The sequence below is a fragment of the Nothobranchius furzeri genome, chromosome 10 (assembly GCF_043380555.1).
Source record: "Nothobranchius furzeri strain GRZ-AD chromosome 10, NfurGRZ-RIMD1, whole genome shotgun sequence".
NCBI classification, from domain to species: Eukaryota; Metazoa; Chordata; class Actinopteri; order Cyprinodontiformes; family Nothobranchiidae; genus Nothobranchius; species Nothobranchius furzeri.
In genome coordinates, this window is record NC_091750.1 from 26102037 (window position 1) to 26118844 (window position 16808).

Sequence of the window (16808 nt, forward strand, 5' to 3'; positions counted from 1 at the left end):
CAAAAATAGCCTTTTTATATTCCTTTGTAATAGTACTTACAGAGAGCCTTAAGTGATTCCCACAGACCCCCTTAAATGAGGCTGCTAGCTAACATGCTACATTGCTCACCATCTTGAGGTTCATTGGGTTGTGAGGGGACACCTGCTGACATATCATCAGCTGCTGATTCTGGTAGGGACAAGGACAACAACCCACTAACCATAATTAGATGAAACATAGTTCCTCTCATTGTGGATATCAGAGCTAGCAAACAGGTTGAATCTAACCACTCACTAACTAAACCCACCTTTCTTTCAGAAAAACTGTGTGACATACTGACGCTCTCTCTTCTGCCCGTCCTCTTTCTCCTTTCTTTCTTTCCTTTTCTGTGACCCAGACTTTGTTTTTGCAGACATATTTTTACTGCAGCCTTGCCTGCTACGCGCCCCTCGGCCAGGTGGACTGTACCATCTTATGCTGTTGGGTGGGGGGTTCTAATTAATTAGTCAAAATCAAGTAGGGACCTCTGAATAAATATACATTTCATAAAGACTAAAAGACTGTTTAATGTCTTAAATGAGAAAAAATACTGCAAAGTACTTGTGATTTTTAAACTTATTTTTTTATTCAACTTTGAAACATTTTTGGGTCCCTGACAGCTGTGGGCCCTTAGAATCTTCCGAATCTTTCACCGCTTTACGGTGTCCCTGGCTGTGCCCATAATCACCACAGACACCACAACCCTTTTCAACTTCTTTTGCTGTAGCTCTGGCTGATGTAGACTTTCTTTCATGCCTTTTTTCTGGCTTGTCCACCTTGTCCACAATTCTAATGGGCTCGACACACGGGAGGCGACATCGCCTCTCCTCCATTCGTTTTCAATGAGACATGCGCGACAAAAGGATCATCGCGGGTCTCCCTCCTACCAAGCGAAACGCGAAAAACATGCGTGTGAAATTTTGCGCTCGTGCACGTGTTGTGCACAGGCGACCCAGCGACGCGATCCCAGAAAGTTGAAACATTTTCAACTTTTCATCGCTGTCGCTCGGACAAGGACCAATCAACGGAGGTTTCATTCATTGACCAATGAGCGGACAGGACGCTCCGTACATCTCCGAGCAAACATGAAGGAGAAAATGATTATTATTATGTTTTATATAGTAAAATCAGAAGTAAGATTTCACATAACTCTAGCAGTACCTTGTGAAACATCCTATCTACCACTTTTTAAACTCTGAACCGCTTAAATAACCTTAATTCCCTCCAACCTGACACAGCCAAACAAAACAACGGAAGTTTCGATTTTGCCATGGAACAGAACGTGTAGACGGCTTTGCCGCTGGCCGCTGCCGCGGATCGCCTCCCGTGTGTCAGGTAATAAAAGCGACGGCGACAAATTTCGCTGATCGCGGTCGTTTGTCGCCTCCCGTGTGTTGAGCCCATAGTTCTTCAGGAACTTCAAGAGCGTGTCAAAGTGAGTATCTGCTGTGAAATTGTTTTTAGGGTTAACTAGAAATGTTAGCCAGTCTCTTTTTATGAAGTCAGGTCACTTGCTTTCAATAGACTTAATGACTAACAGATTTTTTATGGCTCCAACGTTCCCCAGCTCTGTCAGATCTGCCAGGGCTTTCTCTACAGATTAAATGAGGTCAATGACTCTCCTCGGCTGGTTCCCCTTCACTTGAGGCATTTTGTCTAATTCTTCAAGGATTTCAACTGCAATGGTAGACTTGTTGCCATATCTATTCTCCAGGACTCTGAACATATCATCTGCAGTTGTATAAGTTGACAGTCTCAGCTCCTTCACAATGGTCTCACTCACACTCTTCAGGAGCTGAATCTTGAGCACTTCAGGTGAGCCAGTGGGCTCTCCCTGCCTTTGCAGGCTCTCCCAGTCTTTTGTCCACCTGTGGAACTCTCATACTTCCCAGGAAGAGGGGCAGAGTAGTTGGTTTTATCTTCACAAAAGGTGGTAATGGTTGGATATGTTTACCGTTTGTGTCTTCATCAGCTAGCCTCCTCGATATGGCAAATTCAGCTTTTTTCAGTTTTAGCCTGCTGTGGGCCGCTCTCAGTCCTTGCAGTCTCCCATTCACTTCATCTCTCGATGATTCAGGAATCCACCTCTCCCACGCAGACATAGCTGAGATGGATGTACTAACCTTCTCACCTAATAACATGAGGTGAACCTCATAGCCCTCCAAATTGTCACTTTTGACTTGCATATTTTCAGCTCCATCAACTACTTCTTCTGCTTCATGAATTGATGTTTTAAGTTCTTTTTCTCCATATGTTCCCCACAGGTTAGTTTGTACAATGTCAGTAACCTTCATTTTATTCGGTCTGTTGCTGCTCATCAAGTTCTGCTTCTTCATCCGCTGCCTTGACATCAGCCTCCAGTCCAATCCTATAGTCCTCATTAGAGTCAAGAACTGACCTGAACCGGTCTGAAAGTTTTCCAAATTCCTCCTTTAATTCAGTTTTTAGCATGATATCTGCTCCCCTTGTAATGAAGTTGGCAAGTCTGGTGAAGCTGCTCTTTGCACTGGTCCTCTCCTGCTTCAGCAGTTTGACCGTCTTCCCTAAGACCTCTTCTGCCATCTTTATTTCCTCTTGCGTCCACAGCTTTTCTGGTTTGAAGCCCTTTATCTTCTTATCCAGGGTGCTCTGTGGTTGTCAACTGTTAAGCTCCACACTACTCCAAAGGGACACTCAGGGACAACTCTTGATTTTGCTTTTCATCAACTTTTATTTTTCAACTCTTGTTGGTTTCAAGTTGATCAATGCACAATTTCATCAGGTTGATAACCTTCAAGCACAGAAACAAAGGTTAGCAACAATATTTTGTAAATAAATATTTTTAAAATAAAAAATAAATGAATGAACAAATGAATTGAACATTACACACATCATTGTTCCACCCACACCTCAACACGGCTGTGACGAGGGGGTGGCGTCACAGCCAGAACAGCCACCGGTGACCAGCGAGTAAGACGCGCCGCGCCATCCTGCCGCTGCTACACAGAGACCTGGTAAGTAATCAGAATAAAGTGTTTAATAAAGTTTTTATTAAAAGATGACGATTCATTCATACTCTCTATTTCTCCATCCAGAATTATATCGGAGGAGGAATCAGCGACTCACTCGTCTTCAAAGAACGAACCGTATGAAAATGGCGTACATGCTTCTGCAGATCTCCTACGGGCTTGTGAACATCATGGGGAATGTTCTGTCTCAGACACGACAGAAGGGTTAACAATGGTAATTGAATTCATTGTGATGTTTTATAAAGTGTTTTAAACATCACCCTCGACCAATCGCGTCGTTTCCATTCAAGATTTTTTTTTCAAAAAGACCATATAACTGTAATGGGAAAAACCATCTCGGATCTCATTCTCTGAAGCACACCGTGATGTCAGGTAAGTGGAAGAATTTACTCAAACTACACTTTCCAATGTTTTATCAATCTACCGACACCTAATCTATTTTTTTTAGCCGCAACTGTCGTGTCATCCAAGAGTGAATGGGCTGGCGAAATCCCTCAGTCTCAATTAGAACGCGAGACACCGCCACCACCACCACCGCCACCAACCCCGCAAGAAACATTTAGCCAGCTCGACAGAGCTTTGAGCGAACTCGGTAAGTGATTTTTTATACATAATTTAATAACGTGATACATCCCTTTCAGCTGAGAAATGTCTTATTTCCCCAGAAGGACAGGGAGGAAACAGAGACGATCAGGAACGCCCCTCACAGCAATACGCCGCAAGCCAAGACTTTGTCACACCCACACCTCAACACGGCTGTGACGAGGGGGTGGCGTCACAGCCAGAACAGCCACCGGTGACCAGCGAGTAACCCCGGGTTTCCACGGGAGCCGTCAGCAGCACGTTACTGCAGCAGCACGTCTTGCTCGCGTGAGCTGCTGCTTGGCCCTTCCCACGAGACGCGAAGCAGCAGGGGAGCAGCTGTCACCGACCGAGCACGAAGTCACACGAGGGACTTCGTCAGTAAACACAACAACAAGCAGGAGAAAATTACAACATGGTTTGTGTTTTATGTTCTGTCCGTTTAATAATCGCCAATACGGACCTGAAAAACAAAGGAGACCGCTAGCTAGGTGATAACTTCTCACGGGGACGCACAGTTAGCAACGTTTTTTAAAAGTAAAGCAACCGGAAGGCAGTACGTTCTTTATTCTGAAAATCTCGGGAGCTTCTCTCCATTTCCGCGTCCGATTTCCTGTCTTTCCTTCCCCAAAAATGTCGAAATTGACCCGTTTCAGAGGCGTCGCGCGTAGAAAATAGAACCGGCGCGTAAAGGCCGCGACATGCTGCTCCTGAGACGCGGCCGACTCGCGCTACTGATGGCTGCTGACGGCTCCAGTGGAAAACGTTCTGTTGACCACAGCGGTTCCTATCAGCAGCTGTGACGTGCTGCTGCAGTAACGTGCTGCTGACGGCTCCCGTGGAAAGCCGGGGTAAGACGCGCCGCGCCATCCTGCCACTGCTACACAGAGACCTGGTAAGTAATCAGAATAAAGTGTTTAATAAAGTTTTTATTAAAAGATGACGATTCATTCATACTCTCTATTTCTCCATCCAGAATTATATCGGAGGAGGAATCAGCGGCTCACTCGTCTTCAAAGAACGAACCGTATGAAAATGGCGTACATGCTTCTGCAGATCTCCTACGGGCTTGTGAACATCATGGGGAATGTTCTGTCTCTGTGAGGATTAAAAGAGAGAGGAGGACCAAGGATTTATTTTTCATTCATCAAGTTTATAGTAGGTTTTTTCAATTTTTTTCTCTTTGTATCATGAGTCATAAGCCTGAATATTGTGATTTGCTACCGAATTGGTTCGATCTGAGTGGACTTTCAGATTTGGATGATGATGAATTAGCTTCAAATAATGGGATTTTAGATCGAATTCTAGCCTGCCAAACTCCTCCTCCTTCAGATGAGGCCGAAGAAATTCTATTAAATTCAGATCAGCCATCTCCACAAACTTTAGATGAAATTCTGAGGCAAATAGAACAATCACATGATGTTAACCATACACCTGAATACAATAATTTGCTGCTGCCGGATTGGTTTGATTTATGCAGACTTTCAGATCTGAGTGAAGTAGAGGATGAATTAGCTTCAAATGATGAGATTTTAGATCAAATTCTAGCCTGCCAAACTCCTCCTTCAGATGAGGCCGAAGAAATTCTATTAAACTCGTCCGCGCCTTCTCCCCATACTTTAGATGAATTTCAGAGAAAAATAGAACAATAAACCTTTTTCATTACCTTCTCCATCTCTGACGGATTTAGGATCGAGAGGAGATGCAGGAAGATAAATAGTCAAATAAAAACAAGTTCGTTTTGTACCTAGTGGTTGCAACAAACAGATTCCATTGAAAATAATCAGAAATGAGGAACAGAGAATGAAATTATCAGGGAGTTAGCGCCGCTAAGCAGGGGAACAGTAAAGATGCAAAAACTACCGTTGTTGAAAGAAATGTGTGACATGTGCAATTTTAATTGTCAAAAACTCCAGCAAATCAACCGGAGGGACCCCAGTGCGTGTTCTGGTATCTGTTCTGTTTTGCCTATAGTGAACTTTGGTTTGACGTCACTATTTGCGTTCCGGGAGCGTTTCATTTACAAATTAAGCACTGCTAATTTCGTTGAACGTGTTTCAGTGACAATAAAGATATTTATTCAAACCAGTTGTAATCTTGGCTTCATTGTGCTTCTATTATCCGTCGTCGTTGTTCTAGGATTCCTGAGAGAGACAATGCAGGCTGGTGTGGTTTACTGCGCTAGAGTTGAAGATGAAAAATTGTGAATCTTGTGATAAAAAGCATATTATGGTTCCACTGGGGCTCGAACCCAGGACCTTCTGCGTGTAAAGCAGACGTGATAACCGCTACACTATGGAACCGTCTGTTATGACAGACAGCTGGTTTTGTTTTTGTAACTGGATCTGGTTTGGTGACGACTGCAGGAAAGTTTCCGTTTTTTCTATTGATAACTGATTTTATTGATAACATTAATGCGGCGCCGCGGATAGAAATTATTGCTGCAGCATCACGGCTTTCAGCATTTGGAAACAAATGTGTTATAAGTTATAGGAGGGTTATTCATTTCCGGTGTTGTGCCATAAATCGACTCGCTGCCAAAAAATGATTAGCCACTAAAGAAAGGAAGGGGAAAAAATCAAATCGCTGGAGAATTGTTTATTTACATTTATACAACGTTTACATTCAATACAGGGCGCCATTTTACATTGTTTATTTTTTTAGTATCAAGGCTGTAACATAAAGAAAGCCAGTTCTTACCACAAACCATCTTTCAATCGCAAATATTGCAAAAAGGATTAATATATCCTCATTGTGAACGTTTAAGACAAATAGCAACACTTAAAACAACTTCCGAACTGGACAAAACTAAGCGAATCATTTTTTGGCAGTGAGTCGATTTATGGCACAACACCGGAAACAGAATATTTAAGGGGAACACAATTATAGCCTACCTCTGGCTTACAGGAAAGAGGTCTGTGTGTAGATTTAAGGCGGAGCATTAAAACAGATAAACAGATACCTGCAGGTGTTATGCACCTGGTCACCAGCCCAGAGAGGACAAGCGCAGTTCTGCAGGTACGCTCGATTACATTAGTGTAATAGACATTGATAAGTATAGAAGGGCTGTTTTTTACTGAAAGTGCGTTTATTTAATTTATTGAATGGATTAATGAGCATATTAATGTAAAGCCTTTATAAATTATAGTGTTTATGAATGAATATTTTCCAGATGAAGCGTGGAGAAAACACTGTGAGGTCTTCATGAATGTTATTGATTTATTACAGCTTATATATCTGAGTATTTACTGGTAAAATGTAAACTAGTCAGAGCCCTGAAATGTCTTTTCATTTAAACTTAAAACTAAAGATTTGTGATGTTTCTCTCGCTTTTAAAATGATCGGAAATGATTGAATATACTAACTTCAAACAGGTGTTTAATATTACACCACACGTTCGCCCGGGAGAGGACCTGCCAGGTGAAGACTCAGCTGGTCCCACTGGGAGGAAGAAGTCCCTTTAAACTGAAAGAGTTCAGTTGTTTGTTGTTTGGTTTGAGTCTCTGCATACGCCTGCTCTTCCACCCACGTTAACGGCTGCTCATTTCCAATTCAAATGTCAGAGAATTAAACAAATGAGATGCTGTCAGAATGAGACAGATGAGTGTTCTATACTTCCTACTCCTTTCGCCTGCACTTCCTGTAAGATCAGACAGGGAAAGCACCTACTTCAGGCTGGCAACACACATATGACTGTTATAGGGATCTTTCTATGTTACCATGGTAACGTGCATCAGCTTTATGCTTGGGAACCCTGAACAGAGAGCATGTTCTCTGGAAATAATCCAAACAAGTTTTACATCTGTCCCTCCATCTGTTTTCTGAACCCGCTTGTCCACGTAGGGTCGCGGTGGGCAATCAGGCGGGGTACACCCTGGACAGAGAGCCAGTCCATCGCAGGGCAACACAGAGACACACATGAGAAACAATCATGCGCACACACACACACACACACACACACACACACACACACACACACACACACACACACCTAAGGGCAATCTAGACAGACCAATCAACCTAACAGTCATGTTTTTGGACTGTGGGAGGAAGCCGGAGTACCCGTAGAGAACCCACGCATGCACAGGGAGAACATGCAAACTCCATGCAGTAAGACCCCTGGCCGGGAAGACCCCAGGACCTTCTCGCTGCAAGGCAACAGCTCTAACCACTGCGCCACTGCACAGCCTACAAATCTTACATGAAACCAAAAGTGTTTTATTTCCTGTTTGGGTTAGGATTCTGCTCTTTAGCCTCCTATTTGCTGGTAGACCCAACTTCTATTGCAGTCCAGCTAAAATGGATTGTCTCAGCTGGTCAGAGTCCTGGTGCAAGCATTGGTGTTACTGGTGCAGCAGAGGGAACTCCAGCTGCTCATATCACCTGCTCAGAGCAGCTTAGCTAGGAATGAATCACAGGGACACTCAGAGACAACCAGTCACACACTCACTATGGACAGTTTAGTATCCAGTTAACCTGACATGAATGTTTTGGCTCTGTGGGAGGAAACTTACACCTGTATGAAGAGAACATGCTAACTCCATGCAGAAAACCTGCAACCTTCTTGCTGTGAGGCAACACTGCCACCAATTGTACCTGTACCACAGCCAACGACTGGGGGGGGGGGGGGGGGGGGGGGCAGTTCAGTAATGGAAGACCAGTGGTCCTGACTCGTGTTCATCTGCTGCTCACCAGCTCTGTCACCAACACATCTGACATGATGACCTCCTGCCAGGAGTTTGAAGTGACTGTCCACACCTCACCTGGTCCCACCTGTGGAACCTTCAACCACCTGTGGCTCAGGCTGATTGGTTCCCAGAGCGAGACTCCGCCCATCTGTGTGACCCAGGGCAGTCATCTCCTGTCAGGATCGGTGAGTTTCATCAGTAAATTTGCAACAAAAATATATTGACAAACTAATCGGAACGCTCTTCCTAAAATTGATTTGATTAGCAACAGAACAATAAATCACACATTATGGTCAATTATATTGTTAATAATTCAAAATTTAAGGAAAAGAAAAAAAAAGCCACTGAATCTCAACGGCAGTGTCATCAGCAAGGAGGGCAGTAGAGGGCGACACTGTCCGCCTCTGCTGCCCGTGAATGAAAGGAAGTGACGCATCGCCCAAGCCCTTAGCCAGCCGCTAAAAGAGGCGCTTTGGTTTGTAAATGGGGACGCCCCCTTCTTCTTATTTGCTCCTGAAACGTTACTTCACCTCCGATATTTCAAAATAAGTTATTTTCTCCGCTCATCTATCTGTTCACCTACTTTTTATACAGTTATTGTCTGTGCTCACCCTGCCCTTTCATTTTGTGTTGCTGGTTTGGTCCCAGTGAATTTTGGTCCCAGTCCACCCCTGGAGACCACCAGAGCAGAACTGATGTTCTTGTTCTACCATTCTTTCTGGTTCCACTCAGAAAAGCTCCTCCATCATCCATCTCCAATCATAATGACGAGTTGGACTGTTATCATCTAGACCCCTCCAGATGTTATACAACTCACAGAGCAGACAGCACGTGGAATGTTCACAGACAGAATAAAGAACATTACTGAATGAAGTAACCCTGGATATTACTGTAGTTAAAACTGTGTTTACTTTTATTCTCTCTTCATTATGTCCTCACAGACCTGTCTGGTCTCCATCCGGTCTAACGACCCATTGGGACAGCTGGTCCTGGTTCAACTACGATTGGAAGCCCACACTGGATTTCCCAACTTGGACTGGCATTGCAGCAGAGTGGAGGTCCGTCATGTGGTGGATGGTACCGATGACTCCCAAACTCAGATGTTTCTGTGTGACAGGTGGCTGAAAACAGCTGATGGAGACATCGAACTACGTAGCGGAAAGTGTGAGTCTAATCAGCTATTGGTCTAAAAATCTTCTTCTTGCTGTCAGCTGTGACTGAAAAAGCATTAGAACAAAATGCACTTATAACCGTAAAAGGCTTTAATGTAAGACAGTAGAGCTTTAAATTAACCAAATATTAATTCTCCTCTTTGTAAATTTTGTTTCAGTGTGTTTGCTGGCAGAAGAAACTGAAGACAAACTGAAGCAGCATCGCCTTAAACAGCTGCAACACCAGCAGCAGCTTATCAGGTGCAACAGGAATTCAGGTTATCCTGATCAGGTGGAATCAGACCATCTTCATCTTGGTCATAAGCTAAACCAGGTGGGATCAGACCATCTTCATCTTGGTCATAAATTAAATCAGGTGGGATCAAACCATCTTCATCTTGGTCATAAATTAAATCAGGTGGGATCAAACCATCTTCATCTTGGTCATAAGCTAAACCAGGTGGGATCAGACCATCTTCATCTTGGCCATAAATTAAACCAGGTGGGATCAGACCATCTTCATCTTGGTCCTTAGCTAAACCAGGTGGGATCAGACCATCTTCATCTTGGTCCTTAGCTAAACCAGGTGGGATCAGACCATCTTCATCTTGGCCATAAATTAAACCAGGTGGGATCAGACCATCTTCATCTTGGTCCTTAGCTAAACCAGGTGGGATCAGACCATCTTCATCTTGGTCATAAGCTAAACCAGGTGGGATCAGACCATCTTCATCTTGGTCCTTAGCTAAACCAGGTGGGATTAGACCATCTTCATCTTGGTCATAAGCTAAACCAGGTGGGATTAGACCATCTTCATCTTGGTCCTTAGCTAAACCAGGTGGGATCAGACCATCTTCATCTTGGCCATAAATTAAACCAGGTGGGATCAGACCATCTTCATCTTGGTCCTTAGCTAAACCAGGTGGGATCAGACCATCTTCATCTTGATCATAAGCTAAACCAGGTGGGATCAGACCATCTTCATCTTGGCCATAAATTAAACCAGGTGGGATCAGACCATCTTCATCTTGGTCCTTAGCTAAACCAGGTGGGATCAGACCATCTTCATCTTGGTCATAAGCTAAACCAGGTGGGATCAGACCATCTTCATCTTGGTCATAAGCTAAACCAGGTGGGATCAGACCATCTTCATCTTGGTCCTTAGCTAAACCAGGTGGGATCAGACCATCTTCATCTTGGTCATAAGCTAAACCAGGTGGGATCAGACCATCTTCATCTTGTCCTTAGCTAAACCAGGTGGGATCAGACCATCTTCATCTTGATCATAAGCTAAACCAGGTGGGATCAGACCATCTTCATCTTGGTCCTTAGCTAAACCAGGTGGGATCAGACCATCTTCATCTTGGTCATAAATTAAATCAGGTGGGATTAGACCATCTTCATCTTGGTCCTTAGCTAAACCAGGTGGGATCAGACCATCTTCATCTTGACCATAAATTAAACCAGGTGGGATCAGACCATCTTCATCTTGGTCCTTAGCTAAACCAGGTGGGATCAGACCATCTTCATCTTGATCATAAGCTAAACCAGGTGGGAATAGACCATCTTCATCTTGGTCCTTAGCTAAACCAGGTGGGATCAGACCATTTTCATCTTGGTCATAAGCTAAACCAGGTGGGATTAGACCATTTTCATCTTGGTCATAAGCTAAACCAGGTGGGATCAGACCATCTTCATCTTGGTCACAAGCTAAACCAGGTGGGATCAGACCATCTTCATCTTGGCCATAAATTAAACCAGGTGGGATCAGACCATCTTCATCTTGGTCCTTAGCTAAACCAGGTGGGATCAGACCATCTTCATCTTGATCATAAGCTAAACCAGGTGGGATTAGACCATCTTCATCTCGGTCCTTAGCTGAACCAGGTGGGATCAGACCATTTTCATCTTGGTCATAAGCTGAACCAGGTGGGATTAGACCATTTTCATCTTGGTCATAAACTAAACCAGGTGGGATCAGACCATCTTCATCTTGGTCCTTAGCTAAACCAGGTGGGATCAGACCATCTTCATCTGGGTCATAAGCTAAACTAGGTGGGATCAGACCATCTTCATCTTGGTCATAAGCTAAACCAGGTGGGATTAGACCATCTTCATCTTGGTCATAAGCTAAATCAGGTGGGATCAGAACATTTTCATCTTGGTCATAAGCTAAACCAGGTGGGATTAGACCATTTTCATCTTGGTCATAAGCTAAACCAGGTGGGATTAGACCATCTTCATCTTGGTCATAAGCTAAATCAGGTGGGATCAGAACATTTTCATCTTGGTCATAAACTAAACCAGGTGGGATTAGACCATCTTCATCTTGGTCATAAGCTAAACCAGGTGGGATTAGACCATTTTCATCTTGGTCATAAGCTAAACCAGGTGGGATCAGACCATCTTCATCTTGGTCACAAGCTAAACCAGGTGGGATCAGACCATCTTCATCTTGGCCATAAATTAAACCAGGTGGGATCAGACCATCTTCATCTTGGTCCTTAGCTAAACCAGGTGGGATCAGACCATCTTCATCTTGATCATAAGCTAAACCAGGTGGGATTAGACCATCTTCATCTCGGTCCTTAGCTGAACCAGGTGGGATCAGACCATTTTCATCTTGGTCATAAGCTGAACCAGGTGGGATTAGACCATTTTCATCTTGGTCCTTAGCTAAACCAGGTGGGATCAGACCATCTTCATCTGGGTCATAAGCTAAACCAGGTGGGATCAGACCATCTTCATCTTGGTCATAAACTAAACCAGGTGGGATCAGACCATCTTCATCTTGGTCCTTAGCTAAACCAGGTGGGATCAGACCATCTTCATCTGGGTCATAAGCTAAACTAGGTGGGATCAGACCATCTTCATCTTGGTCATAAGCTAAACCAGGTGGGATTAGACCATCTTCATCTTGGTCATAAGCTAAATCAGGTGGGATCAGAACATTTTCATCTTGGTCATAAGCTAAACCAGGTGGGATTAGACCATTTTCATCTTGGTCATAAGCTAAACCAGGTGGGATTAGACCATCTTCATCTTGGTCATAAGCTAAATCAGGTGGGATCAGAACATTTTCATCTTGGTCATAAACTAAACCAGGTGGGATTAGACCATCTTCATCCTTGTCCTAAACTAAACCAGGTACTCATCTTCTTTGTGGGATTGTGATTTCAGGTGGCGTTCTTTTGTTGATGGAGCTCCTCAGTGTGCCGACTTCAGCAGTATGTCGGAACTTGGGCCAAACCTCAGCTACACACACAAAAGGTAAAGCTCATAAACAGAATGTGGTTATTTAAATAGAAGCAGGTTAATCTGGGACTCTAATCCTGTATGCTTCTTGGTCCTCAGTCCACCCATCGATGTGCACTACCTGAAGGGCTTTGCAGGCCGAACCCAGGCCTGGACCAGTTTCTCAGAGCTGGAGACGGTTTTTGCTCACAGCGGAAACCAAAACAACATTGCTAGTAAGAAGTACCTGAAACAGAATCCGTTGTTTTTCTCTTCATTGTGTTTCCTGTTTTTGTGATTGAAGCCAAGAAGAGCCTGAAGCTGAGGTGGATCACCTGTCCAGGTGTTTTCTATAGTCTTGTGGAATTGATTAGGACACATTTAATTTACCTGTCAGGGTTCGTTAAGGCTAACTGGAAGGAGGACTGGTACTTTGGCTACCAGTGTCTGAATGGCTGCAATCCTCTGCTGATCCATCAGATCAGCCTCATCCCTTCAAACTTGGCTGTCACCTCTGATATGCTCCGCCCCTTTCTGCCTGGAGGCTCCTCCCTTAAACAGGAACTGCAAGTGAGTGATCCCAGCTTTCTGTGGCTTTGTCCTTGTGACTTTTATCTTGAGGTGCTATATGAAAAATTGATTCTTCTTCTTGAATGTTCCTGATGTGACAGAAAGGAACAATTTACCTGTTGGACTACGAGATTTTGGATGGAATTCCTGCCAACCTGGTCAACGGAAACCAGACGTACCTATCAGCTCCTCTGTGCCTACTTCATCTGAACCAGCAAGGAGAGATGGTCCCCATCGCCATCCAGGTGAGCTCTGACTCAGGTAGATTTGCTGCTATTGCTCAAACTCTGGGTCAGCATTGCTCAGTGACATTCCCTCCTTCAGCTCCTGCAGAACCCTGGCCCTCATAATCCGGTCTTCCTGCCCTCTGACTCCAGCTGTGATTGGCTGCTGGCTAAGATTTGGGTTCACAATGCAGACTTCCAGTGTCACCAGCTGATCTCTCATTACATGAAAACCCACATGATAGCGGAACTGTGCTGTGTGGCCACGCTGAGGCAGCTCCCAGACCAGCACCCACTGCACCAGGTAGAACCTGACCCGAGAACACGCTAAAAACTCAGAACACGTCAGTCTGTATGTAGAAGCTTGGATAAGGACGCTTCTGTAGTCTGCAAGTGTGTGTGTATGAGTGGGGTCTCCACTGGACCCCTATTGTTAATGAGCTTCAGACACACACACACACACACACACACACACACACACACACACCCTTGTGTTTGTTGTTCGTGTCTTTTGTCCCTGCTTGTCATCTATTATTTCCAAGCAGATGATTCTCTTCCCTGATTGGCTGTCTTCCCTCAGTTGCTGATGCCTCACGTAAAGACATCTCTACAGATAAACCTTCAGGCCCGAGCCTCTCTGCTGGCTGCTAAAGGAGTGTTTGATCAGGTAAAACTCACCTGTAGTGCAAAAAAAAAAAAAAAAAGATTTCAGCATCAAATCCAGTCAATGGCTTCAAATGGTTCCTGGGTGGATTTTTCTCCTGCAGGCAGTGAGTTCTGGTCTGAAGACCATCCCCGTTCTCCTCTCCCGAGCAGCAGCAAGGACACGCTATCGGTCGCTATGTGTCCCTGACGACGTGGCGGACCGTGGTGTGGACAAACTACCTCACAGCTACTATGCTCAGGACGCATTGAGAGTCTGGGATACACTGTACAGGTAAACTCTCTCACAGGTAAACTTGCCAACAGGTAAACTCACGTCACAGGTGAACTCGCTGTCGACAGGTTTGTGTGCAGTTGGGTCGAGCTGTACTACAGAACAGACAAACACGTCCAGAACGACTGCGAGCTTCAGAATTGGATCTGTGACATCAATACGCACGGCTTCTCAGGCGACTCAGGTGAGGTGACCTGACCCAGGAGATCAGGGCTACTCTGATAAATCCCTGTTTCACAAATCACATCTGTTCACTCAATGAATCGTCGTTACCACCAAAGATGCTCAGGTGGATTCAATCTTCTCTAATCAAAGTGAGACTCACGAGCGTCCTCAGACAGACCCTGTTAATGGATGCTAGATAAATGAGAATGAAGGACAGAACCTCGTTCTTCTCCTAGATGGAGCAAAAATGATTCATTCATGCCTGCATGAGCTACAGAGATATCAGAACTAAAACAGAGACCACCAACTGTTTGATTACAGGCCTCGTCCAATCACATTCACCCAGCTTCAGCTAGCCTAGCTGCCGGCCTGCCACGGGGCAGGTTTGTTCTCCAGCATGCGTTACCATGTGGGGATTTAAACTGGGACTTTTAAAGAGAGCCTGGATTTTGGTATTAACTCGCAATGTGGTGTAGCCCCAGGTATGATGTTATGATTTAGAAACACGGACAAAATCAAAACATTTCCACACAACAGCTGATAAGGACGCCCATCCTTATGGGTTGACTGGATCTTTTAAACGAATATATGGTTTCCAGGTTTCCCTTCGTCTTTTCACACCAAAGCAGAAGTGTCCAAGTTTGTCACCATGCTTATCTACTCGTGCTCAGCTCTGCACGCTGCTGTCAACTTCTCCCAGGTGAGTCTGATGACCTCATCCAGGTGTGATCAGACGATGGATGCTTGAGACAAACTGAGGCTCTTTATGTTTTGCAGTTGGACTTTGCTCTCTGGATGCCCAACTGTCCAGGCACCATGATGCAACCTCCTCCACAGGTCAAAGGTCAAATAACAGAGGACGACATTGTGTCCTTCCTGCCAGATGCCAATGCTGCCTGTCGAGTTGTAATGACACTGACCATGCTGTCACAGCCAGGCCTCGACTTTGTAAGCCTCCACTCAACAGTCCTGTTCCAGGAGGACAACTTGAACACACCTTCAACATGTTAACATAGCTCTGAGTGTAAAATAACAGTTGTCTCCATCTGCAGATTCCTCTGTGTGACTACAGGGAGGCCATCTTTAGGACTGAGGACCACCACGAGCTGGTGCAGAAAGTACGAGCTGAACTCAAGGCCATTTCTGATGACATCACAGAGCGTAACAGCCAATTGCCGCTCCCGTATCCATACCTTTGCCCCTCAGGGATTGACAACAGTGTAGCCATTTAAACCAGCGTCCGTCGACACCTCTGTCCTCTAAGCCAGGGGTTCCCAAAACTTTTCAGTCCGTAACCCATAAATTAACAGTTTCAAAGTCCCGCGACCCCCTGGAGATGAGTGAAATAATTAAACACACAAGTAGAACTTAATCTTTAATAAGTGTACTCAAATAGACAGGTTTAGAACCCTCAACAGGTAAATATGGTCCGAATTCACATTTGAAAACTGTAAAAGGCGACTCTGAAAACATTCTTGCTGTTGTGTGCAAACTTTAATATGTTACAATCCTTTGCAGTTTTTGTAAGAACTAGGCAGTCGGTTAGCTTTTTGGTAATTATCAGCTTCTGAAGTGACAGCAACTCAGTGCCACAACAATCTCCACACTTTCTCCCTAATTTTACTCTCTCCCATCCCCCTCCCTGCACACGCTCACACAAACACAGCATTGCCATGGCAACAAATGGACATGCATCTCTGCCTCCCTTGAGTAAACATTTCCAGAACATATTAAAACAAAACTCCTAAACAGGTTACAAATGTTTGTAACAAATGCAACTCTTGATGAAATCTTAAAAAATGGTAACGGAAAAGTGCTTTCATTTCGATGTAGCAAAAATAAATAAATAAAATAAACTCATGCAAAGTCACAAACGATGTAATACAGAGGAACTTTGTTTCCGTGCTTATTCACATTTTCAGAATGTATGAGATGGGTGGGCAATATGCTTGGAGCCGAGCAAGTCCATTCTGGGTTTAATTTTAGAGATGGCCACTCGAAGATCATCCTGCACGTTAAGACGTGATCTGTATTTATTTTTAATATATGTGAGGGTTGAGAAAGTCTTTTCACACAGGTATGTGGACCCAAACGGCGTCAGAATGTCAATCGCAGTGACTAGCTGTGGATATTCTCTCTCAACTGAAATCCAGAACTCGGCAAGCATCTTTGATTTAAAAGCGCTCTTTAAGGTGCGGTCACTTGACAGTTCAACCAGTGCGTCCTCAAT

The 16808-nt window shown here is 44.4% G+C and overlaps 1 protein-coding gene and 1 non-coding gene across 2 annotated transcripts; one reads left to right on the top strand and one right to left on the bottom strand.

The window, feature by feature from the left end:
• Positions 1-5839: 5839 nt before the first annotated feature.
• trnav-uac (transfer RNA valine (anticodon UAC)) lies at positions 5840-5912 on the bottom strand. The gene has a single exon. It is a non-coding gene; the product is annotated as a tRNA-Val (tRNA).
• Positions 5913-6487: 575 nt separating this feature from the next.
• zgc:152891 (hydroperoxide isomerase ALOXE3) lies at positions 6488-16025 on the top strand. Its single transcript, XM_015942597.3, has 15 exons — positions 6488-6627; positions 8305-8482; positions 9239-9461; positions 9628-9709; positions 12629-12718; positions 12803-12918; positions 13080-13252; positions 13354-13497; positions 13577-13780; positions 14057-14143; positions 14244-14413; positions 14482-14597; positions 15178-15278; positions 15356-15526; positions 15631-16025. The coding sequence occupies exons 2-15, from the start codon at positions 8327-8329 to the stop codon at positions 15808-15810; spliced, it is 2013 nt and encodes a 670-aa protein (XP_015798083.3). The 5' UTR covers positions 6488-6627; positions 8305-8326; the 3' UTR covers positions 15811-16025.
• The last annotated feature ends 783 nt before the right edge of the window (positions 16026-16808 follow it).